The sequence below is a fragment of the Labrus mixtus genome, chromosome 17 (assembly GCF_963584025.1).
Source record: "Labrus mixtus chromosome 17, fLabMix1.1, whole genome shotgun sequence".
In the NCBI taxonomy this organism is placed as follows: domain Eukaryota; kingdom Metazoa; phylum Chordata; class Actinopteri; order Labriformes; family Labridae; genus Labrus; species Labrus mixtus.
The window spans coordinates 20044126-20071021 of record NC_083628.1 but is presented as its reverse complement, the minus strand read 5'-3'; the positions used below and the strand labels follow the sequence as shown (position 1 = coordinate 20071021).

Below are 26896 nucleotides of genomic sequence, written 5' to 3'. Positions count from 1 at the left end.
AAATGAATGCATTCATTTAAGACCTTAATTAAGCGCGAGTAACTAGTACGTAAATGCTGACAGCCATGTAAATGACATTATTTGAGTGCGTGATTATCATAAAATATTGTAAATATTATAATAATATAGTAAATATTGTATGAAATATTATGAGCTTCAGGGCATTGTTGGTGTTAAACTTTGTTTTAACATTTAACAACTCCGATGTCACACTTTAAAACACAACTTGTAGACCGACAGTCAAAGGTCACATCATTTCAACAGATAACAGCCAACAGCTTCTTATTGATTAGGTCTGCACCTCCCGCCATAATAAAACACAAGGTATAGTTTCGTTTGGAGTATCAAAGGAGCTCTATAAAAGTTCAGTCAAAGTGTCAGAAACAGAAACACTTTGATCCTGTCATAAACGTGCTTGTCATCATTTCTCCTTTTACAGAGCGCCATTGTTTTTTCATTGTCATCGGTATGGGTGTGGACTTAGAGCAACATCAATCACCACAGGCGCTGTAACTACAAGTCAATAAAACCAACAACTGCAAAGTAAATGTCATATCAAAGTGGACCCCTGAGGTGGTATCTGGAAGCGGGACATGTTTATGTCAAGAGCAAAGATTGGTGTCTGTCAAAGATGAGATAAGACATGAGGCGTTATGTGTTTCTCTGAAAACATGAACTATGACCTCCGGGTGTCTGATTGAAGCAGTGAACAACAAAAAAAATCCACGATACAGAAAATCACCAACTCTTTTTAGTTTATATGAAGTTCTGCTGAATTTCATCACCATGACTACACAGCGGCAAACAGTTGTTCCAAATAAAAATACAAAGCAGATGAAATGATGGACATTTATGGTCGGAGCGGGATGTTTATGTGATTTTGAAAACAGACCTGGCGTGGTAGCCGTGGTGCCAGGCGTTGCTCATCGTGTCCATCCCTCCCTGGTTTAATTCCTGCTGTCCATCACCGAGCTTCGTCGAATGCCACGAGTGAGGACGAGACGCCGACTCACTGCGTCTGTGAAGTTAAAGCACACAAAAAAAGAGGGTTGGTGTTTGATTCATATTTCAGATCTGACGACACATTCTGATGCTTTGAATCGGATAAACAAAAGTTATCACACATCAAATGTAAAGCACCAACACAACTTAGTGTCTAATATTTATATATGGATGTAAAAGTGAGAGAAAACTGCATGGAATCCAGCATTCACAACTCAGTTTCGATTTCTGTTTTAGAAAGCAGTTCAGCATTAAATACTATCCTGATAGTTGTCCTCCCTCAGAAACACAACAACACACACACAGCTGCATGGTCTCATTCCACAGAAGTCTGACTCACCTTCTGCCTCTCCCTTCCTTTTCAACAGAAAGACATGCAGAAATACTTTTAACATGAAGCTCCTAAAACATAGCAACAAGGTAATGCATCACATAAGGTGGTTTGAAGTGATTTCATTGGCCTTTTTAATAGGCTGTTCTTTAAAGGTGCACTATGGCGATTTGGTGGTGAAATTTGAAAGTTAGAGAAGTGAAACAATTCTATGCGATATATCTGAACTAAATACACAAACGTTAAAAAAAAAGTTAAAAATGGGTCTTTGTATCACTGTTTGGAGCTAAAAGGCGACCAGGAGAGTTAAGGTTTCACTGTTGTGGGCCCCCCACCATAAATTCTTGCGCAGCATTTGATCTTCAAACATTGTTCCAGGGACCACATGTTCCTCTGATGACAGTTTGTGTATAGAGTTATGAACATAAACCACTGCAGCTGTACATTTCTAAAATGTCCATTTCTCTACCAAACCTCCATAGAGCACCTTTAAATTATCCCTATTAAATCTACCGCATCCAGCTTGAGCTCCAATAAGTGATAATGACCGACACGTGTTTTTCAGCCATCGGTCCTCACTTTGAATTGCTCTCTGTATTCATCTCTGTTTGTATTTTCCACTGAAGCTTCTGTCAAGGAAAATTCAACGACTCGTGTACACCTTTTTACAAATGGTATGGCATGATTTTCACTACTCTTTTGAGGGGTTTATTGATTGAGTTTATCTAAAGAGCAACTAAACAACAAAAACAGAAAGTCAAGTGAGTTAAAGAAAGTGAATGCACAAACTCTTTTACAAAAGTTATTACCTTCGTAAACCTTTCTTTAGTTTGATTGAGTTTTCTTGATTGTGTTTTGTTGACCTGAAGCTTGACAAACAATATCACAACAATTTCAGAACAACCACACTTAATTTCTTCACGGTGATTACATTTCATGGATCAAATAAAATGTTGTTTTTGATTGCAGTGAAAATATTTAAGGACATCACAATCATTATATTTAAATGTGTTATCTAACGAGACATTTGAAAAAAATGGCGGTCAAAATAATCTCTCCTCCATCCTCTTTCATACTCGACATGTTCTACTGCTCTGTATTTATGCACACAGATAAACAGGAAACGATTGTATCAGAGTAAGTAGGAGACAGAGACATGAAAGCATGCACGGACCAAAGGATCCTGGGTAATGACAGGACGTGACTGGAATACCTCAACATTTTATCATCACTGTTAAGCTCATACAGATAGTCAGCCTTTCCATTAGATCTGGGGGCTTGAGTGCGCTTTCAGTTTGACTTGGTTTGAGTCTTAATCTAATGTTGAGGAACAAAGACCACTAAAAGTTGAGATACACCTACGCATTAAAGTATGCAATGTGTAATTTCAAAGGCGTAATGACGACGGAACTTCATTAAGGCGCTGTTACATAACCGCAGTCTGTAAAGGCCTAATGTCTGTCATTTTGTAACCCCCTCCCCCTCCCAAAAAAAGATACAACACAAACAAGTGCACTTATATACTCCAAGAATTGTAATGTTGTCAATATCTTAATTAAAACCTGCTCCACACAAAATCATGCAATTCACCGTGATAATATCCTGTTGTTACACCGTCAGGTGGAATATACAGAAATCTCCAGTGTTGCCCTTAATTGGTTCCCCTCCCAATTTATTCAAATGCTTTTCCAGTAAGCATCCATTAATCTTAGTGAGAAGAAATTCTGTTTCCCCCAATTTCTATTGATTATGGTATCCCCCAGGGCTCAATTTTAGGTCCCATCAATTTTTCCTTTACATAACTTCACAGGTTTACAGAGAAAATATAAATATTGTAGGAATAAAGTTCTTATTACATTCATAATAAAAGTAAAAGGACCAAACTGTTATGGGAAGCAGGACAACTACATGTCAACACCACCGAAGAACAAGATAAGCGCAGAGGGTGACCACATCATCATTGAGCTCTCCGTATGGTCTACTGTCCTGCAACCATCAACAGCTGGATTAAAGGGGATTGCACTTCACACTTTTGTTGCCCACTCAACAGAGAGGCGATACAGCCAGGTAATATTAAAGGGAAAAAAAACATTGCTGTCCTTCCTCATTGGGTCTCTAAGTTCATGTTCAGCTCAAAAACACCAATTAAAGCATCCCCAAGAGCTACATTTTAGGTACCACCCTGTTCTTTTCTTTAGAATTTTTGTCTGCTTGAAATCATGTCATAATAAAACATTGTTTAGGATTATTCAAATTCAGTGTCAAGTTATAAAGTTGTTCTTATCTCCACATTCACAGTAACTATTTTCCTTGAGAGTAATTTTAAGGAAAATCCATTACTAATCAGCCAAATCTCTGATGTGATGACAATAAATTGGTTTCTTAATCGTTTGCGTCTTTCTGAATAGACGTTTATACAGTTTTACCTGGAGGTGAACCTGAGGACTTTAGAGATGAGGCCGGTAGCTAGGCCATTGACGCTGGCCTCTGATGGCGATCGACAGAGCGCCCCTTCTGACCGACCGAGATCTGCTTTCTTCTTCTGCTTCTTCCGAAGCTTCCGGCGGTAGAACGCCTCAAGCAGCTCCATGGCCTCAAATCGGTCAAATCCAATTTATTCTCTCTCTTCTTTGCTGTACTCTCTTTTACTTCTTATTCTTCACTTTGAAAGTTCCAGGAAGTTCGATTTCCAAACCCATTCCTTGCCAGCCTTTGATTCCTTGTAGAAAGACTTGCCAGAAAACTAACTTTAACTTTGCAAAATCTTTCTATGTCTTTAAGATAAGACCCTCCTTCACTTTCCTACCTGCATCTACACACGACTAAAAAAATAAAAATCCTTTTTTTTAGGTCAAATGTTGTTGTCTACTTTCCAAAGTTTGTTCTTTTCACAAAGTTAATCTGCTCCCTTTTGCCATCCAAACTCCAACAAAAAGAAACACCTCTACAGACCATGTCTCTACCATCAGTCTCTTTGCTCCAGTTCCAATCTGGGGCTGGCCGACTGGGTCGTACTGCGTTGGTCCAAGGCCCCTAGCTCATTAAGCAAATTATGCAATTAAGCGTCATTAAGCCGCCATACGATAAAAGCATAAAGTAAACATCCTCTACCCAGCGTGGTCTTGCTGGTAGCTGTTGATGTGGTGAGTTCGGGAGAGACACTAAGGAAAAAGGGAGGAAGGATGAGAGATAGTGGGAGAGAATGAGGGTGGGAGTATGCAGGGCGATAAGAGTTGTTAAGGAGAAGCTACTGAGGAATGAAGCAACCAAAAGTCTGATAGAGAGATGGTAGAAAGAGAGCACATAGAAAAATAGAAAAGAGAGATTACAAAAATCCAGAACAGTCACAATGATGGAAGTAAAATGAAAATAAAACAGAAAAGGAAGGGAAGGGAAAGAAGTGAGAGGACAGATAAACAAGGACAGAGAGTTGTTGAAAACAGTGAGTTATTGAGCTCAGTGGAGCAGAAATGGCGCCTGAAGCCACGGGGAGAGAGGCATCTCATGATGCAGCATGTGGTGCTAAACAATGAGACGTATTGACTGATAGGACTGGAGACCAAAACAAGGACAGACGTATTGACAGTCTTAGCAATCACTGTTCAGTCAGCTTACTTGAAAAGTTTAATAAATTACTTTGTTACTGAAAAATAAGCAATGGTAAAATATTGCGATGGTTTTGGTCATTTAAAGGTCAAAATGATAAGTTTTCCAAAACTCAGGTTATTATTCAGTTATTAAACAATGTAGGCCTGATGACATTATAATAAATAATGCTAAAACATTGTTTAATGTTTAAGCTAGCAATCAGAATGTTAGCCTACCTGGGACTGTTAGCATGTTAGCATTGTCACTTTAAGAACATAAAACTTGTAATCAAGTTAAATATTCCAAAAATAATCTAAAGTGTGACGCCTTCATCTTCTGCAATCAACAATAATAAGATTATAATGTATTTATATGAGTACATAAGGAAATAATAAACCCCTCAAAGACCACTTGACTGACCTTAAGGACATTTGCAGCTTCATCTAAGACTTTCAAGGATGTACCCAATGACCTAAACGCCTGGGACTTCCCCAAGGACCACTTTTACTTATACTTATTCCAGGATCTGTTGAACCCCCTTAGTAACTATTTCAGCCTCCTTAAGAGCAACCCACAACTTTTCAAGGACCTCTTGAACTAATTCAATAACACCATGTTTCTAGCTGTAAACTAGCTGTTCAAGAAGCCCAAAAGTTCCTCGAGACACATTAGTCTCCTCAAAAAAACTCTCCAAAACAAACAATCATATTTCTGCCAGAAAGCATCAGAAATGTTCAAGACAATATCAGCAGTGGTGTGAGTATAACCACCTATTTTTTAGTCTCCATAGAGTATACCCACTTCTCAATCTCCTGTGATTGCTCAGCCTGATCTACACAAATTGTAGGTTTCAAAAAGTGCAAATAAATCATGGATTTTTTTCTTTCTTATGTGAGCAGGGAATACATTTTAAAGTAAGGCTGTTTATTTGAAAATGTAGCAACACAACTTATTAACTTGAATTGCAAAACCAATATATCATGTAAATACTCCAAAAAAAGTAATGTGAGTAGACTAGTGCATTGTTTTGTGATGCATTATCCCCAAAACTGTTTAGGAATAAGGAATCGTTCAAAATGCATCACTGTGTAGTTTCAGCCTGTAGTCTGTTGACCAGTTTAAATGTCAAAATCTGTCTATAGTGGGGCGCCTGTAGCCTAGTGGTTAGTACATGCACCCCATGTGCGGAGGCTAGTACATCAAGCAGGTGGCCCAAGTTTGAATACGACCTTTGGCTCCTTTCCAGCATGTCATTCCCCACTCTCTCTCTCTCTCCCTGATTTCTGACTCTGTCCACTGTCCTGTCTCTAAATAAAGGCATACAAAGTTAAAAAAAAATAAAAATCTTAAAATCTGTCTATAGCTGCTGGACGAGCAACTTAAAAAAAATTGGGGACAAATTAAGAGTATACCCACTTATTTGTGAATGTGTTTGGAGACATTTTCAAGGATGTTTGAAACTTAGGTTTCACAAAATGTTTATGCTGAGCTGCTTTTTGACCCCCACCACCACATTTAAAATGATAAAATCTCAGTTATTTTAACGATTCATAGTATATATCAAAGAGTCCTTATCTGAGTAAGAAGAGTCTTATTCTGACTGAAAGCTGCTTTAAGCGAAGGAGAGAGAGAAAGCGGTGGTTCTCAATCACAGGCGTTCCTCACGTCTTTTTGACGTTAAGGTGTAAAACATTTATTTCTCTATCAAACAGACGGATGGCAGCAGAGATCACACCGTCTAAATTTACTAAATAGGTTATGACGATGATCGGTTTCAGTTAAAGAAACTCTAACTTGAATTGTTCTGCTCTAAGTTGCTCAGCTACAATGTATGTATTAGAGCTAATGATCCTACAGATTTATGACTTTGTTTCAGTCTTCAGCAAACGGCCTCCTATAGCGCTTGTTTCCACTGAAAGGCAAAAAGAACATTGGGGGCCTGTTTCACAAAAGGATTGTAAACAAGTCAAAAAGACAATGTCTTCTACAAAACACACACAAAGGTTAAACTGCACCACTAACTGTGCTGCAGGGCATATTGTTTAAATGAGCCATTAATCATTTGGGGGGAAGAATGTCCCCATTCAATGTAAAAACGTCTAATTACAAAAGCTGTCTAATTGACAAACACTGGTGCTGACATGTGCAGTTCAAAGTAACAAAGTTCCCGTCTGCTAAGAGTTGGTGGTAACTGCGCCGCAGTAATTATAAGGGATGTCATGTATAACCCTTCAAGTGAGCATTTAAGTCTCTGTGTGACTTAAAAAAATAATAATCTGTAAGTGTAAATATACTTTGAAGGTTAGGTTAAATCAGTCCGTGGCTGGCAGTTGCTCCACCTGGCAGCCATGTGTGTGGAGACACTCTGGTGCTGCGACGCACAGCCGGAGCCTGGGATGCAAGTTTAGTAAGAGTTGCACTTTTGCAAATTGTCACTGAAGGGTGAAACTCAAACAATATTTTTTGACTCTGGCCTCACAAAGAGTGGAAAAGTGTCCCCTCCCCTCCCCTCCCTGCTGATCATCAATATGTGGACAGAATTGAGCTCTGTCAGCATGAGAGTGCGGCTCTGCTCAGAGTTAAGGAGCAGCAAATTGAACAGGTTTTGATGTCTTTACAGGTGATTGATATAGAATAGAATTCAAATTAGACCATGAGACAGGGCAGATTTTTTATGTTATTAGTATCTACAATCCATAAAGGCAAAAACACCAAAAAGGTATATTTATAAAAAGCTATCTGTGTCCAATGAATGTCTTACCTATCTTAGCTCAAATACAGGAAGTAGCTACTTATTAAAGTTTCCTCCATGTAGAAAACTTCCACCTTCGTACTACTCCAAAGTTTACATGATGTGACTAGTTTTTCCATAATAAAGACAACATGAAGGATCTGTAGGTCCTAAAAGCATGTTTGGGTAAAGCACTTTTTGCATATAAACACTCTAAACATACAGAATTATAATTTTGTTCCTGAATCCAACACAGAAAAACTTGATGAGTAGAAACAGAGAACGAGCCATGTGTAGCAAGTATAAACTGAGTGAGTGAGTGAGTGAGTGAGTGAGTGTGTGTGTGTGTGTGTGTGTGTGTGTGTGTGTGTGTGTGTGTGTGTGTGTGTGTGTGTGTGTGTGTGTGTGTGTGTGTGTGTGTGTGTGTGTGTGTGTGTGTGTGTGTGTGTGTGTGTGTGTGTGTGTGTGTGTGTGTGTGTGCAGGGTGTGTCAGAGACCTTATCTTTTGCCGTGGGAAACTGTTCCTTCAGCTTGTAATAATAATCAAAGTGATCTGCCCGGAAACTAAAATTGAAAGCGAGAGAGAGGGAGAGAGGGCGAGACGGACATAACAGAAAGATTTTCTCTGGTTTGAACATCACCATGAGCTGATTAAATGAAATTAAATGAGAAAGTGAAAGAGAGCTTCATAGAAAGCAAAGCAAAGCCTGACTAGAGGGGGATCCCGAAAAAAAAAAGTTTTTTCAGTGTTTAGAAGGATGTAAATGCGCAAATGTAAGGTGAGCATGGATGCCATTGAGTAAGGTACTGTATGACATACGACCACTTTTGTTGCTGGTTCATGTACTGTCATGGAAGTATAGTCTCAGTGATGTCATCCACTGGTTACTGAAGAAGCCCAAAGATGGTGGTCGCTACATTTGAAATGCTCTCGCCACCAAACTTTCAATCATTCTAGAAACAGAAAAAAAAGGTGGAGCTAATGCTAAGCTAGAGTGTGTGTGTGTGTGTGTGTGTGTGTGTGTGTGTGTGTGTGTGTGGGGTGTAAGGGAGTTTGTTTGTATTGCACTTGTGTGTGTGTGTGTGGTGTAAGGGAGTTTGTATTGCGCTTGTGTGTGTGTGTGTGTGTGTGTGTGTGTGTGTGTGAGTGCAATATATATGATGATGTAATTTAAGAAAAATGTGATGATCCAACTAAAGAAACTTCTGAGGAGAGAAGAAGGGAGGAGAGGAGGAGAGGAGGAGAGGAGGAGAGAAGAAGGGAGGAGAGGAGGAGAGGAGGAGAGGAATCGAATCAGGGAAGTAAAGGCACAAAGGTAAGGAGATAAAGGAGCAAGGTGGGATCAAGAGGACAAGGAAGAAGTGAGGAAAGGAAGTATACGTAGAAAAGGAAAGGAAATAAGGTGTTACAGAAAGAGACAGCGTGATTATAAATTGGTGTGTCTGTCCTCGCCGGATTAACACCCAGCCTCATGGGGCTCTGATGGCCCTCTTCCTGTTTTCGGACCAATAAGAGACCAGCATTTTCCCTCCCTTTACCCTCTCCTCTCTCCTCAGTGATATCTGATATCCACCCAGAGCCTGGGGGATTGTGGGAGAATGGAGTCATTCTACTCTCGAACTCTACGACTCATTTTATTAAGACTCATTAAACTCAGGAAGCACTACAGGAAACCAGGAACATTGATTTCAAGCTCTACAGTTTGAACATGTTCCACTGGAGTCGGACTTGATTTCTATCTGACTTTAATGACGTTGGTGGCCAACAGGACACAAAGACGAGTCATTTCCAGGAGTGAATGTAGTCACACTAGCACCCTCCTGAGGCTGGGGAGTTCATTGCACAAATCAACACAGAGTATTTCCAGGGCTTGACCTCCATATTAGGATGAAACTTGCTGTTCAGTGATTCAGTATTAATAGACTGTTTGTCTGCACAGACTGAGTTCATACACACAAACACTGAATGGGAAAAAGAGTCATAAACCAGGAACTTAACTATGAGCATCATGTCTCACTTTGTTGTTACCACGAGTTAGACCAGAGATGATTGTGAAGTGCATGATGCAAGAGGAGTGGACTTTATGCTATTTTTTTAAAGTATATGTCAAATTATAGATGTAATTAAATGCCAAATTCCAAAAATTAATCATGATTGATTGCATTATTAAACATGTTGAAAGGTAATTAAATTGCATCACAAAAATGTTTTTATCATGCTTTTATTTTTGTATTTTGAAACTGTCTGAAGTGAAGGGTGCTCTACTTCCTGAGGGTGTACCATGTGTTTGGAGGCCCTTTTAAAATAAGGAAAGTCAACACAGAATCGAGACGGGAAGGGGAGTCACTATCTCAACCGAATCTCTGCACAACACAATTAAAAAGCGACAAAGACGTCAGCCTTCAAAAAGACAGAATCAAATCTGGAGAAGACAAATCTAAAAATGTAAAAACAAAAAAGACAGAGACCAGAATTTAAATATGAAATCAAACACTGTGTCTCTCATCATCATCAATCATGAGAACTCATTTTAATGTGTGACAAACAACTGATGGAGACACAGGAAACTTTGTGAGGTTGTTACTGTAGCAACCTGAGCAGACTGTTTACACTGTGGTTTTCCTGTTGATCTGAGTTGAACCCTGAATCTATAATAAATCCTCTGAACATGACATACACACACAAAAACACAAAAAGGCACTGACACACACACACACACACACACACACACACACACACACACACACACACACACACACACACACACACACACACACACACACACACACACACACACACACACACACACACACACACACACACACACACACACACACACACACACACACACACAGGAACCAGTGGCAGGACATCCTAACACCCACGGTGATAACCTCCTCTGCTGACTGCAGTAAACCTGTCGCTGCAGTGACATCACTTCCTGTGTAAACCAGCAGGACGTCGGATGATGCAAAGGTTAGAAAAATAAAGAGAATTTATCGACACTGGAAGGAACTGATGTCAGAGAGGAAGTCACAGACAGGGACGCCATGTTAGCAGCTACACTTTTGAGGAGTTGGACCTTTTCTTTCAGAGGGACGCAGCATCGTTTCTACTTAACAGACACTTTTAGACTCTTCATTAGTGGGTTAAAAATGATTTATCTCAGCTTTTTAATGTGGACAACAGATAAGAGTTATGCTGAATTCTTTCTTTCTGTGTCTTTTACTTTTTCACTAGTGGTGACCCCCAATGGTCGAATTTGAAGGTCAAAGAAATGAAAGGACTGTACTGTTTCAGACTGGAGTTCAGCAAAAGGCCAATCAATAAATGTTTCTAAGTAATAGAGTGTATCCACTCTCCTTTACCTGTTCTTGATGCGGAGTTGGACTCCTCCTGCTGAGCATGTTCTGCTGCGGTGAGACGGCGATGGTGTTTGTTGTTGTTGTGGAGTTGATGGCCGCTGGAGGGAAGACAGAGGAGGTGGAGAAGGAGGAGGAAGAGCCGGTGGGGAGGAACATGGAGTGTCAAACTCCTCGATGTATCCCGGATCAAACTCCCTGAGGATAACAGACAGAAAATATTATTTTAGTGAGAAATTGCTATTACATGTTGTTTGTGTTTCGCACTAAGCCTATCAGGAAAGGCTGAACCTGAAATAAGTGTTTTTTGTGTGTGATTTTGGCTCTGAGTAAATTGGCTAATCTTTTACCATCACACCTTCAAAATTAACGCATGGCTGCCAAAATAAACCAGGCCAGTATGTTCAGGTCTGACCGGTTCAAACAGGACTGTCGACATGTCTGTTTCTCTTCTTATGACATCACATTTGTGATTTAGCAGTTAAATGATCAAACACTGAACACTGTGGCACAGGAAGTGTTTTAATTAAAAAGCAACTGTTCGAGGTCCCAGGCTCCGAGCAGAAGAACATGTCTGGTGAGGCGTCGTCTTGTTTGAAGAGAGAAGGAAGTTATAAACTGTTAAAATATTTCACTTTCAAACCCACACACACAAACTGGAACATACCATAACTGATTTCCGGGTCACTTGGGGTAAACGAGAAACCCTTCAACTTCCCTTAAATGAGCTTCTAAAATGTGAACATGGACGTTTCACCAAAAACTCTCAAGCGTCAACTCTCCCTTTTCTAAAAGACCTCCAGAAATCTCTGCATTTTGTTTGACAATCATCTGAAATTTGATATTCACAAAAAAAAAAGGTATAACCTTGTTTGTTGTTTAACATACTTTCTTCATCACCGAGGGGATTAATACATTAATTATGAACTTAATATGTTTTGCTTTCTTCTACCTTATAAGGGCCAAACTAAGCAAAGAATATTAAGATCATAGGTTCAACAACTTCCTAACGTATCATCAATGAGCAGTAATTAGGAGGGCAAACTCTTAGCGACCTGTTAGCTTTAGACTATGGTCATGTAGAATAATGTACTAATAAGCTCTTAAAAATGACTAATATTACCCAGGATGCTACTAATTAGCATGCTACTAAGCAGCTAGTTCAGCGGTTCTCAAACTTTTCACAGTGAGTACCACCACAGAAAATATTTGGCTCCCCAAGTACCACCACATAGCCAACATTGATACACAGTATGAGCTATTAAACTACATTTACAGTTTACACAGGAGGCCATTTTATTCCTGATATGAATATTATTTACTATTGGCCGCACACCACGCAGTGCAGCCTGGGCTCATTCTCTGTGCCACTCCAAAAGGAATCCAGACGTGGATGTGACTCGAGTCATATTTTTGTACTGCTTTGCGTCAATTGTTGCTAGCAGGTGCCGAAGCTTCACTAACACTGCTAACATCACCTCTTTGTACTTGTGCTGGGTTCACTGTTGTTGACTTCAGTTCCTGCTGTGCTGCTCGACAAATCCACCGCACTTCTCTGACTAGTATTTCCCATTTGGAGCCACAAATGCAATTTTTTTTTAAATATTTGCTTTGCCTGCCATCACCATTTGATTTGTACATCTTTGTTTAAAAAAAGTAAAAAATCAAAGACTCCCAGGGTACCACAAGATGGGGCATGCGTACCACCAGTGGTAATCGTATCATAGTTTGAGAATGAATGAGCTAGTTAATGGTGATTATTGTTACCTTGATGTAAAGTGTTACCAACTTTTTTTTTAAAGTTCAACAAAAGTCGTCTCCCAAACCGTTGTGTTCATGTTGCAGCTGCTTTACCAACAGGGTATATGCAATAAAACAATTTATCTTTTGTCATCAGAAAACAAACACCTCAGGCTTAAGAGTCGATGTTTCCTCCCTCCACCCCGAAGAACCATTTAAACGCACAATCCCTTTAAACTGGCATGAATACAGAAGACAATGCACACAAAAACACACCCAAAGTCATATTGTGGTCTGAGGACATTCCACTGCCAAGCATTATCTAGAATATAATTCATACAGAATACATCTAAACAATGATATATGTCACACACAAACACACACACACAGGTGCAGAGATAAAGAGCCATTAAAGTCAAACCTGTCGAGCAGGTCGGAGGAATGTGTGGCAGCCACAACACCCAGAAAATCACCTGAACAGGAGGGACCGTGTTGTCACATTCCACTTTCCATCTACACACACACACACACACACACACACACACACACACACACACACACACACACACACACACACACACACACACACACACACACACACACACACACACACACACACACACACACACACACACACACACACACACACACACACACACACACACACCTGTCACTGAGCTCACCTGACTTCAGAAGTTTCAGGTAGTTACTGTGACATCCAGAAGTGAAAGAGCAGCGTTCATCCAGAGGAAATTAATGAGACACATTCAAACTTTAACAGAACCTTGAGCTGCGTTCAGAACGTTTCTTCACACTTTGTTCATTTAGATTTACATAAATACTGAAGAAAATCTAAAATGTTGATATGCCGTAAATCAGCAGCAATTATTAATAGAAAGTTGCCCGGACAATTTGAAAATGCAACATATAGCAAGCTGACAAGACTATCCTGTGTTACGTTAAGTCATGTCCTTTCACTTCCTGTACACTGAAGTGTATACACATTGTATATATAGTGATACATTTTATGCATGAATTTAGTGTTGTAGTACTCGAAAGTCTGTATTGGTCTTGAGATCACTTTTAAAAGGTCTCAGTCTCGTCTCGGAATCAAAATCATTTTTACTCTGCCTTTTCTCTGTCTCAAGACCGTTCAAGACCTCTACTTTTCCAGGACATTACAGTGATTTCTAAAAAAACAGAATCATTTCAAACCATTTGTAGTTTGATTTTTATCAAAAAAATGGCTGAAACCTTGCCGGTGTCTATAGTAACACGTCCACTGCACATCGATATTTATGGTCTTGGTCTTGTCTCCGCCTTGGTATTGGCCCTGACTCGGTCTCAATCCCTAAATGTCTCGGTCTCAGAGCACTCTGGTCTCGGGTATGTCTTGGTCTCAGTTAGTGAGGTCTTGACAACAACACTGCTTAAATTTCTCACGAAATGTACTGGGACGTACGGTTTCGTCAGTTAGCATGACGCTAACACATAATAGACACTGCAATTAACACGGTAACAAATTTGAAATTGGGTCGCAGTCATTTTAAAGTAAAGGGATATTTATTGTCTGTTTTATTGTCTAGGCCAAGTAATTCAGCCTTGAACTAAATGTAAAGTAATGAGAATCTGAAAACCAATCAGTTGGATTCACAGTGAGAACGTAATAAATTGTAAGGGACAGTGCTAACCAGCGTGCTAACTGGCTGTTAGCTTGGTGATTATTATTTCTCTGTTCAATAACTGTGTGCTGAAGAAAAATCCTGAGAACAAAATGCAAATCCTCAAAGAATTTCTGGATCTGCACCAAAACGGAAAAACTTTTTCCTTAGCCCCTGGCTGAACTTCCCACCGGGCTTAATTAGAATCTGTTAACACGTTACGATCAGGTGTGGGTCTACCTGCGGTCGGACTTCTAAGTGGAAGAGACGAGAAAGTCTCCAATACCTCAGTCCATGAGAAAATTGACTAGGCTGTTGATTAGGCCTCTTAGATAAAACTGTGACTGTGAAATGACAGCAAGATGAGATTTTATTGATCAGAAAACTCTCCTCGATTAGAGGAAAAGAGCAGCAAAGTGGATTTTTCCACAGGGGGATGGAAGTGTAAAGTTTGTGTTCACACCAAGAAGCAAAAATGAAGCCAATGTGGAAGTGCAAAAAGCTGCAGTTCATTGAGTGTCCACTTGAGGATGGCTGGAATAGCCCACTAGGACCCCTTTTAAAATGACCATTTTGAACCACTTTGTTGACCTAAGGGTAGTCAAACATGTCCCCGTAAAGTCAAAGTGTAAACATCTTTGTTTCCCCACAATGCTATTATAACAAACACACCGACACACACATAGACCACCAGTTGCCAGGGCAACAGTTACATCCGTGTAATGACTTCTTCCTGTTCTTTTTTTTTTTTTTGAGCACAGAAACTCAAACATTGATTAAGCTCGATTACGTCAACCGACAACAAAAGGAATGAGGACAAAGACGGAGAGTCACCGGAGATGAATGGAAGAAGACAAAGACGGAGAGAGAGAGTCAGAGAGAGAGAAAGAGAGAGAGAAAGTGAGGGGGGCGGGGCTGCAGACAAATACACGGCTGTAATTAAAACTGGCTACAAGACAGAAGTGTTAAAGTCCTCTTGACCTCCATTTGTCACTAATTAAAAGTGTTTTCATCCTCCCTGTTTTATTAATCTCTTAATTTGTTCACCAAGAGACCTGAATATACCACAGCAGATTGAAAGTTGCTGTCTCACACACACACTGTGACACACTGTGCTGAAACTGTTCTGGTATGCTGCCTGACCCCCTCTCAGACATCATGACTCAGCTTCTGCTCTCGTCTCTGTTCATCTCTTTAACTTTCCAACCTCCCTTTGGTGTGATTCATTAGAACTTGAAGAGCCGACAAAGCTCAAAATAGGCAGTAAAATACACCAGATAGGAATACACAACACCAGAGAACTGCACTTCCTTGAGTGGCCACTTGGGGCTGACTGTCAATATTAATGGAAAAAGCCTGAGTGACGTCACCCGTCTGTTACTGCAGAGGGCTCTGGAGGCTCATCGATGGCGGTCTCCATACTGGAAATGCTGTCTCAGTCTAACTTTCAGTCAAACTAAAGACAGGCTGAGAGCTGGAGCTGAGGGTTATAAACATCTAGACAAACATGACGACCGCTTGTCAATCATGTCAGCTACGTGCCGTCTATGGATAACGCTTATCCTTTATTAAAATCAAAACAGTGGAATAAAAAGAATCACCCCCCGTACAGTGTGTGCCCATGTGGACAATAACTAATCAGACCAATATCGCTTTTGAACCAGGCTGTAAACATGTTAATTTATGCTGTAAAAACTGGCTTTTTTGAATGGGTGTGTATGTGACTTCCAGGACTCTTGAAGCCAGCCTCAAGTGGACACTCGAGGAACTGCAGGATTTTTGCACTTCCTTATCAGCTTCATTTTTTAACAGCGGAGGTTGCCGCCTCCCCAAAAAGTGACTCCATTAGCATTAGGACTCCATAGTGAAATACATACAGTAATATTTACATTTACAGTATGGGGCGGCTGTGGCTCAGTCGGTCGTCTCTCAACTGGAAGGTTGGGGTTTGATCCTTGGGCAAGACACTTCACCCCAAGTTGCTCCCGCTGATTTATGAATTCATCTATACCAATTTTTAAACAACAGATCTGTTAAGAATGTATAATTAAAAACCCTATCTGACATAAATAAATATGAAAGATTAATCCTGATTTAATGTTCAGAGAGCAGGGAGAGTTTATTTTTACCAGTTGTTTTTGGAGAAGTACAATCTACCATGACACATTCTCATGTCCTATTTTATTTAAGACATGAAAACAAGAAGTATTGATTGAAATATATTCAACTGAAACCAAAAAAGTCCTGAACATTACAGAACTGTTTGTTTTTTTAATATAACAAAGATACTCGTGTACTAACTGATTAAGAAAGTTTGTCATTTCAAGAAAATAGTCCGAAGTAGATATACTTGATTGTATTTTATAACATGACTGGGATCTTAAACAGGAGTAGCCTCAACATCGTGTTGTTTTAACACTGGGTTGTTTGGTGTGTAAGCCTGCTAATACTCTTGTGTTGTAATACAAACAAAATCCCTGCAGACAGGTTCAAACTCAGCGACTAACCCCGGAGTGTCTGAATGAAGCAAAATGTTTGTTTTCAAGAGGAAGAAGGTTTTGTTTGTGTCACTTTGTCCCCTTTAATGACACAATCACCACCTTTAAACATCCTAAAACTCACAAAAGTAATTACATGAAGGATCCAGGAAAGACTTTACTTTCTCATTTAGAGTTTAATCTCTTTGGGTTAGGGCCAGATCTTTGCGAGAACACAAGGACTGAATATAGAGGGACAGGTGCTGTTTCATTCAGTTTTGCATTCTGTCCGAGCCACACAAACAAAACAAAACAAAGCACATGCAAATACAGAGCGAAGATGACGGCCACCAAACCTGCTCAACAATATACTACAGACTCTCTGACAGCAGAGTGTGTTCACACTGACAGGACAAACACCACCAGCCTGAAAAACGTCCACACTAAGGTGCTGTCGTTTATATTCACAGCACGACTCTGACTGTAAAACCTCCAGATGCCGCCTGTCGGCCAAGTCTTGATTCATAACAGAGGAGCTTAGTGGTGCAAAGCTATATTCTGGTTTTAACGCTTAATCTAAACAAGAAACTAAACGTTAAAAATCAGGTCTTTAACAAAGCAGTTAACTGTCCTGTCAAATAAAGGCACACAAATATCTTTCAAATACAGCCAGTTTGAGTGACAGTAGTATGTCTGGAAAAAAGAGTGGGGGGTTGATTTGCAGCAAATGTAGAGGGTCGGACTCAGACCCAGGATGACAATGAGGATTGTAACCTCCGTATATCGGACGACTGCTGGGCCAAATCCAGCACCCTTAACTGTCTAATAGTTGACTTATTATGCTGATGCCCATTTTAAATCTCAAATAAAGTGTTACAATGCTGGATGTCCATACTATGTAAGCCGTTAAAACCTCTTACAGACTCTCTTCTCTCTGCCCTCCCCTGGCAGCCCTGCAGCGTTCTACCCCCGGTAGGCTTCCAGTGAGCCTGCCGGGGGTAGAAGAGAACATTTTCAGGACGGCGGATAGAGAGGGAGGAATGACATGCGGCAAAGGAGCCACAGGTCGGCTTCAAATCTCTGCTGGCCGCTTTGAGGACTGCATACCGTGAGTGTGAATTAACCACTAGGCCACCAGCGCCCCTGCACTGAGGTGTTTGAGGGAGTGCACAGAATCATTTTGTCAAACTGCAGGCAAACATTTCAGGGTAAGGAACAATAACTTGATAAGAATCCCATGTCTGGGGCAGCAGATAACCTGAGTGGTTATTTAACACCACATATACAGAGGCTATAGACCTAAAGAACGTTGTTGTTCCCGTGACAATGACTTAATTTAAACTGCTTTATCGGAATCTCAAGACATTCACTTAATATCAAAAGGTAAAGTCAATGTTGTTAACCCGAAATAACGAGATAAGTAAGATGAGATCTGGAGAAAACAGTAAGTAATATAAAATGTAGGATGTTTGTCTGCTAAGGGCTTCTGTAGTTATGTGTACACCTTGTACCCCTGATAAGGAATGTGACTCAAAAGGTTGTTGGTACTTTCTGCCCTTCAGACAAACACTTTAAAAAACACACTGTCACTGTGACTATAGCAGGAGCCTCGTGTCTTTAGCTTTTTGTTGTGCCTCGAGGAAAAACAAAAACTTTTCATGTGTAACGTAACACCAATGAAGTGAAGTACAGACTGCTGCTTAATGAGGATTAGAGGGGGGGGGGGGGACAGCTGCAAGGTGCATAGCAAAGGGTAACACACACACACACACACACACACACACACACACACACACACACACACACACACACACACACACACACACACACACACACACACAGAGTGGGAAACGCACTCAAAAACTGCAGCATCTTCATGTGCAGCTTCTTAAAGAAAGGACGATCTTTTGACCTGAAGTTTAACAGCTCCATACACACACTCACACTCACACGCACACACACACACACTGTAAACAAACACACAGAGCACAGGTGTGTGATGATAATCTCACCTTACTCATGAGTAAAGCCACAAGTGTCAGGTATCAATAAAAAGACCGAGCAGCTCGCTACACACATGCTGCTTTTGGAAACAGATGCACACACAATAAGGAAGTTCATTAATAAAAAAAAACCTTTGAGCGGTCAGAGAGGCTTCAGGTGCTCACTGCAGGAGCTCCCAGTTGGATGACTACGGATACAGAAAACTCCGTCTAAGATCATAAATAACTTTAAAGGACGATATCAGCTATAAGACTTTAAAGATACAGTCACACATTTAAAGAAACAGAATTATTCATTTTCTTTCATAACCTCAGATAAGGGAATAATATTTATTTGTGTTAAGATGAGCCAGCCTGACTCTCGTCCAAAGACATCTCAATATCACTCTATCTCGATAGTTTGATTCATTTGACAAGTTGTTGCTTAATGCTGAAATATTTCTTTTCACCGTGTGAGAAAACTAGTGTGCACACATCCAAGCAAAATGCATACAGGTGCAGGACAGACACATTGTATGAACTGCAGAGAAAAGGGAAAGGTCCTCACACTGTTCAGCTCCAAATGGGCAACATTTGGAGCTGAACAGTGTGCGGACATTTCTCTTTTTTCTGCTGTGTTGCTTGACAAATGAATGGGTATCCAAAAGCTAAGAGCATTTTTGCATCGTCTTTGCAACCTATCTGGATTAATCAGCCAGTATGTGTCAGAGCAGATCATACTAAGTCTGATCGAGAGACATTAGGGAGTGAATCCTGGAGGCCAAACACACCAGAGGGCTCACGTGTGCAGAGAAAAACAGAATGAAACCCGTCACTAAATATCAATAACTCAAAGATGCAGAAGTAAAAAAAAAACAGCAAATATCTATTTTTTGGTGTATTTTTTAACTAATCCACCACAGAGCAACATCCACTCTTAACTGTCTCCTTTCAGATGTCTCTATCAACACTGAGGGCAGCAGGTGCCAAAAATCATCTGAAAATGAGTGTGTCAGCGCTTTTTGTGTCAGAAAACACAAGCTGTTGTTTGTTCAGCTCTTTGAATACGGATATCCAACATGAGATCAGCACAGTTTTCATGTTGATTAGTTGTTTTCAATGATGATGATGATGATGATGATGATGATGATGATGATGATGATGATGATGATGATGATGATGATGTCCAATTCAAACAACGAATGTGCACAAAAAGAACGCAGACGATGCTCAAACACACTCGTTGTTTACAGCATCTAAAGACTTAAGAAATGTACTTGAACCTCTTGTTATCCGTCCATAGAGATGAATTAAAAGTATTTTCTTGTCTGATAGACTATGGGTGCTGGAATTGCATTTGTATGAATGTCTCCCTCCTCTTTTGTTCTCCACACTGACTGTTTTCCTGCTTACTTCTTAAACCTGATGAGACTTCACAGAAAGCATAAAAACATGTCTGGTCCGTCACCTTCAGGTTCTGTATTCATTCATAGATTTCTGTTTGTAGCTGTACCCGTCCCAAACTGCATTCCTACATCTACAGATGCCTTTTGAATTTTTAATTCAGACAAGCCCAGCAGCCTGTCAGAGAGACAAAGGCGTGACCTGAGGGAGCCTGAAATAGCTGTTGTGATGAAAACTTGTTGTTCAGAGTCAGCCAGAGGAAACAACAAAATACATCTGTGTGTGAAACCTTGTTTTTAACGTCGTTACTATCAATCTAAAGGCAAATCTAAGCGCTCATTTAAGGACTGCTTTGTGGTTTATCTGAACTGAAAAGTAGCATTTTCAAAGATGATCAGACATAAGTCACTCTTATATGTGATGGTCACAACACCAGAATAAGTCTGATAGGTCAGGACACACACACACACACACACACACACACACACACACACACACACACACACACACACACACACACACACACACACACACACACACACACACACACACACACACACACACACACACACACACACACACACACACACACACACACACACACACACACACACACACACACACACACACACAGACTTACAGCTCTGATGGACAGCCGGTCAGAAAACCCTCGCCCTTGTTTTCAGCTTGTTGCGAGTGAACTGATGGCATCGTTCTCTCTCTCCATGAGTGTCTGCGCCTCTGTCGTTCTCTGTACCGCTTTACCTGTCTCTATACCTGGCTCTTAGCCAATCAGAGCTCACCTGAACACACCGATGACATCGGGAGGAGCAGGTATGGAGGAGAGAGAGAGAGAGAGAGAGACAGAGCGAGTCGCACAGACCGGTGAGGTGAGCGAGGCTGTGTCTAACAGGTGTGTTTGGTGTCGACGTCACACTCACACGTTTTGGCAAACTGACACAGAGGATGGAGGAAACACAAACTCACATATTCACAAGCAAACACACACAAACTAGATTATCCTCTAACACCTGGCTCACGTGATCCGTCTCACACACAAACAGTATAAAATTCAAACACATGCAGAGACACACATGAACGCTTCTAAGCCTGTTTTCAAGTCAAAGCGTGCGACACTTCATATTCAATTTTCTCTCCTCAGGATATATCAACAAGTCTCTTCTCCTGCTGCAGGTGCTCATGGGAAGATGAGTTCTCTGACAGGACTCTGTAGTCCAAAGGTCAATGCAAGCCAGGTATGCAACTGCAGAGTTTGACCTGCTGCACAATCCACTGAACACAACATGCAGACCAAGGTCCACTGTTTTCTGCCTCATTACGAGCACAAGAGAAGCACACTCGAATTCAAGACAACATATCTGCTGCTAAAATGACACACCTGAGAGCGGGCGACTTATCGCGGTTCCCAATCAGATCCCTGCAGGAAGCCGATCAGACGAAAACACGCTGCTGCTGCTCTCTGCATGTCTGGGGGAAGAAATTCTCACGCCTTCCCTCCTCACCACACCTTCCAATAATGCCATGTGCTTCAACACCTGTCCTCCAGTCTGTGTGTGTGTGTGTGTGTGTGTGTGTGTGTGTGTGTGTGTGTGTGTGTGTGTGTGTGTGTGTCTGAAGTCTAAAGTCCTGCATTGTGTTTATGCCTCTCACACGTCTTCCTGTGAATAAAAGCGACAGTAGCTATAGCAGCTTTGCTTCCAGTCACACCCGAAACCCAAACACATACCTGGCTTTGTAGCTGACAATGCTCCAACCTGAATACTCACAGAGATGCTACCTGACAACCCAAAGCCAAAGGTATCAACATGACGAGTGCTTCAGGGAGAGCCGCGCATTCAACATCATTCAGTCTGCCATTGGCTAACTTATTTCTTGATCGTTTGGTTTGTGAAATAACAGGTCAACAGGAAGAAGGTCCAACAAGTTATTCCCAACTACCAGAGTCAGACATACTTCTGTCAATAAATATTCTCTCCCAGTGCTTCTATACTGGGACAAGATCAATGATAGCTCAATGAGCTATACCCATAGCTCGGCTTGACTGTGCATATAAACATACTGAGGGTTGTTCACATTTACTTCTCTTACGTTTAAGTTTGCTTCTCCTTTTCTTGGCCAATAATTATGAAACATTTCTTCTACAATGCCCTTTGGTTAGTGCGTGCGCCCCATGTAGGGCGGGCGGCTCAGGTTCAAATCCCACCTGTGGCTCCTTTCCTGCATGTCATTCCCTCCTCTCCCTGATTTTAGACTCTGATTTTAGACTCTACCCATTGTCCTATCTCAAAATAAAGGCATAAAAACCCTGAAATAAATCTTTAAAAAAAAGAAAAAGAAATGTCAAACCTGTATTATAACAACTGGCAGCAACTGGATCCAAAGACTTACGATAAGACCGCAACAACTCTGGTCAAACAAGCTGGCTAACTAGCTAGAAGTTAGTTCCAGCACACCGAGTATATGGAGCCATAGGTCAGTGCTTTGGAGAAGGAACAACAACTTTAATATGTGATTATTTGGTTTGGTGAACTTTGGCGCCCACCAAAGGTCTCTGAGTGCAACTGCACTGTTGTAAGACACACACACACAGTGCTGTTAGCCTACACCTCTCAGACATTAGCACACCAGATTTTGTGCAAATATGACTGCTAGCATCTTCAGCCTGTGTTTGCAAACTGCATGTGGAGTAAATGTATTCTGCCGCGCTGCCATGATATGTATATGCAGTGGCTAAATGGCTACATTAGAGACGTCTATTATACGAGATGGTTTGTAAAGGTTCCAAAGTTATAAAGCTAACTTGAAGATAGAAAACGAAAGAGACAACTTGTTGGTGTAAGACGCTGCTAAACAAACGATGACACCGATTAACGATACGTCTCAATCTGTCATCCGTCACCATCCTCTTCCTCGTCCATTAACCTCAGCCACTGTATCAAACAGTACAGAGACGAGATAACTGGCTTTATTTAATAACTGAAGGCTGTTGTGTGAATTACTTCTTTTAAAGACTTCTCATGAGATGACCTCGGCCCGCTGTCAAAGTGACATAGAGTAGTAAAAACTGATCGTGTGCACAAGAGAGAGCCGCCATTCTCCCTGTTGTTGAAAGTTATTGTGTTATTACATTGACCTTTGAAACAAAGTGAAAAGTTACATATTGTTGCTTTAAGAAGAAAAAAATCATCTCTCCCACATCTTCAAAATAAATCTAGCTCATTAATCATTTATTTCCAAGAAGAATGTAAGCTAGCTCTCTGCTGACAACGATTTACAACGACATTCAATACTTATGAGTTTGTTTCTCCTTCCCATGCGGATGCAAAATACAATAATGATCAGCCCTGACAGCACTGAGATAACAGGTAAGTAGCTGTGTTTATTTAAGACTACCAGCTCTGATTTGGACTCTGAACCAGGATGTAATCCAGACCAGTTATAGATTACACCGACTCAAGGAAGCAATGACGAACGGAAACTTTCTGTGCTGTAGTGTAGATGGCTCAGTCATACTCACTGTGCGAAGATTAAAAAGCAAAACAAGTGTACTTTGGTCAAAAAGTCTTTCATCCATATAAAACTCCAAACTTACTAAGGGAACACAGTCTCAACTGCATCACACTTCTATATCTGAAGAAGTGTAACAAACATAGACACACACACACACACACACACACACACACACATACACAATGTCTGTACCTGCGGACGGTGAGCTGCAGCGTCTTGTACGATCCTTTAACCAGAGCGATGGCCTCCTGTCTGTATCCAGTCAGCTCCACCTCGTTAATGACGATGATCTCATCGCCCACCAGCAGGGGGCGCTCCAAACAGTCCGCCTTACCGCCCTCCTCCACCTGCACGTACACAAACAAACAATAGGTCCATGATGTTGTGGCTGCATTTTGCACATCAGCTTCTCCTTGCTAAGAGGTGTACGGGGTTCTCTATGTCTTGCATGCAGTCTCTATGCGAAGCTAAGCTAACACGTACAGACCTATCTGAATACTGGTCACTGACGGTGATGAAACATGTCGAGTCACACTTTCTCTGGCGGCTGTTATCAGGGTTTCAATTGTTGTGGGAGGCAGACAACACTCCTGGTGTGTTTGTGTGTGGGGTCGATTCAGGCATTCTCTGAGTGCTGATATAGAGTCAAACAGCACTGGGACTTTTGGCCAACATCTCTCTGTTTGAGGTGTTTTAAATACTGTTTACGGCCTGGCGTAATTAAAGTTACATGATGCAGTCTTTGTCTACATTGAGGCAAAGTCTTCACCACAAAGACTGACAGATTTCCTCGATGAACAAGATGAGAAGATGAGAAGCAAGTGTGCAGGAAAGTGTGAATGTGGTGGGGAGCTACAGTTTTGAAACTAGTTTTATTTGTACAGCCAAATAAAAGATTTAAAAAACAGAAGAATAATATTCTGGTGTTGCAATCACTGTTTGTTAAAGATAAACCACCCTCGAATCCTAGCCGTGCTGATTTTCAGAATAACAGCACGACCTCGAGTGGGATATTGCTTACTTGTATTTTCTTTCTGTAAAAAACGAAAAACTATACTGGCACAAAATCCCTGTGAGTTGTCACGTCTACATTGTTTTAAGTGATGATGGTCCAACTGAAACTCCAGGTGTGACACACACACACACACACACACACACACACACGCATACTGTGTGTATCAAAATGACCTCTCTGCATTATCAAAGCTGTGGATGATGCCTCTCAGCAGCCTGTCAGTGTGTGCAGAGCGTGCCTCTGGGTCTCTGTTTATCAGTGTGTGTGTGTGTGTGTGTGTGTGTGTGTGTGTGTCCTCTTTAAGGTCACGCTGTCTTGTGGTCTTGTTCTCTGTGTGATAAGCTCGATTAAACCCCGAGTTGGTCGTCAAAATGTCTCTGGAAAAAACGTCAAAGGGTTCGACTGAATTCCTCGACGTCTTCAGAGTTTGATGGATGGACTCGTTGTGAAATAAAACTGAGGCTCCAGGTCAAGTAAAGGTTCTTGTGTTTCCAACTGACAGGCTCAGATTATGTTATTCTAAGAGTCTGACAGAAAGGATCCCGACGGACATCGACCTCTTTTTTAATATCTAGATGTTTTTATAGACCAGAAACAGCTGGTACATCACTCTCCTGAAAACCACCAGACCCCATTGACAAAAACAGCAGTTTAACCTCACAGAACACAGGAGCTGGTGGTCTACTTGGAGTTTTTAAGGATTTGCTACACAAAACACGACATTAATCTAAAATATTCAAACTTATTATGGGGTGAACAGACCGGGAAACTCTGTAACGAGAGGTAATATCTCATGTTTTTAAACAGAGTATTGCTGCGAGAGAGTGAAGTCTCAATCATCTTCCTCTTAAACAAAAAGGTCTGTGATGTTTTCTGACACTTACAGTAGAACACAAATCAGAGCATGTCAGTGAAAAACAACAAGAACTTTTAGTGGATCTACTTTGATCGGGCTCGTTTACTCTCAGGGATTACATTGCAGCCGTTACAGCTGTCTTGCAGCAAGCATGGAGCCTAATGGAGCATTTCCAAAACTTGTTGTATTTATTGGTGATTTAATTCAGACCCCCTTAGCGTGCATGCATCCTTACATTTAATTGACTCCAATTTCATGTGATAACGATTTAATGTCAGTTGTTTTCATTTGTTTTTCTTCTGAAGTCCCATTTGATCATGCACTTTTCTGTGTGTGTGAAACTGTGACTACAGACGACAGGTAGTTGTCCTGCGGTCTAATGACTATAAATAACACGATGCTAACTGGCTGGAGTTGTGTGGCTAGTTCAGTGCAACTTTGTCTGTTTCTTATTTACAGAGCCAGTACAAGGTGACATCATTTAAATAACCACTCCACTGATAAATAGTACAACCCCCCCCCCCCCCCCCCCCCCCCCCACCTCCCTTTACAACACACCAACACAAACCCATTCTGTAACAGGGGTGTAACAAAGTTCTGCTATCATTACGCCTTTGTACTTCTACATTTCATCAGCAGCGGCCTAATATCGGTGTCCCGGTGTGTTGAGTCACATTACGTTACGCTCTAATTAATTATGTGTGCGGTCAGAGGATTATGACATTTAGACCCTCCATCCCCCAAAAGAGAAAAGATGCCCAAGTTTAAAAACAATGCACGTCCCCTCTAACCTTCAGGAGGTTAAATGCTTCTTTAGGGAGACGTTTGTCTGGACTTACAAGCATGTGGTTGAAGGTTTATTGACCCCGCAATCTGCATTTTTACAAAATGTAAGACTCTCTGTATCCAGTAACTGATAAAGGTGAATCAAAATCTGGCTTTCTCCTTAAAACCTCCCATCCAATCAGAGCGGGGGTTCACAAAAAGTTCAGCAAACAGCCACTTACAGCAGACGGTTGTTTTCACATGCTCTCTTGTGATTGACAAAGGTATCCATAGCACTGTTCTGAAACAATAAACTCCACCCATCTGGGACTCGTCGAATGTTAAAACAACTGCCAAGAATTTCACACAGGGTGTGTCTGGACCTCTCCTGAATTACAACATGTGTTACGTTTGAACAAAAGCATATTGTGTTTTGGCCCACACACTGCA

General features: G+C 41.0%; 1 protein-coding gene across 3 annotated transcripts in view; it reads right to left on the bottom strand.

Moving 5' to 3' along the window:
* Positions 1 to 26896, bottom strand: part of shroom3 (shroom family member 3) — a 60489-nt gene that overhangs the window by 25083 nt on the left and 8510 nt on the right. Inside the window, exons 3-5 of one of the 3 annotated variants that reach the window (XM_061061713.1) lie at positions 24003 to 24157; positions 11022 to 11213; positions 893 to 1018 (exon numbers count right to left, since the gene is read on the bottom strand). In XM_061061713.1, the coding sequence (XP_060917696.1) occupies positions 893 to 1018; positions 11022 to 11213; positions 24003 to 24157 (473 nt within the window). Of the gene's footprint in view, positions 1 to 892; positions 1019 to 3759; positions 4320 to 11021; positions 11214 to 20919; positions 21301 to 24002; positions 24158 to 26896 lie in introns of those variants that run through there. The other 2 variants (XM_061061714.1, XM_061061715.1) reach the window with 2 other exon arrangements.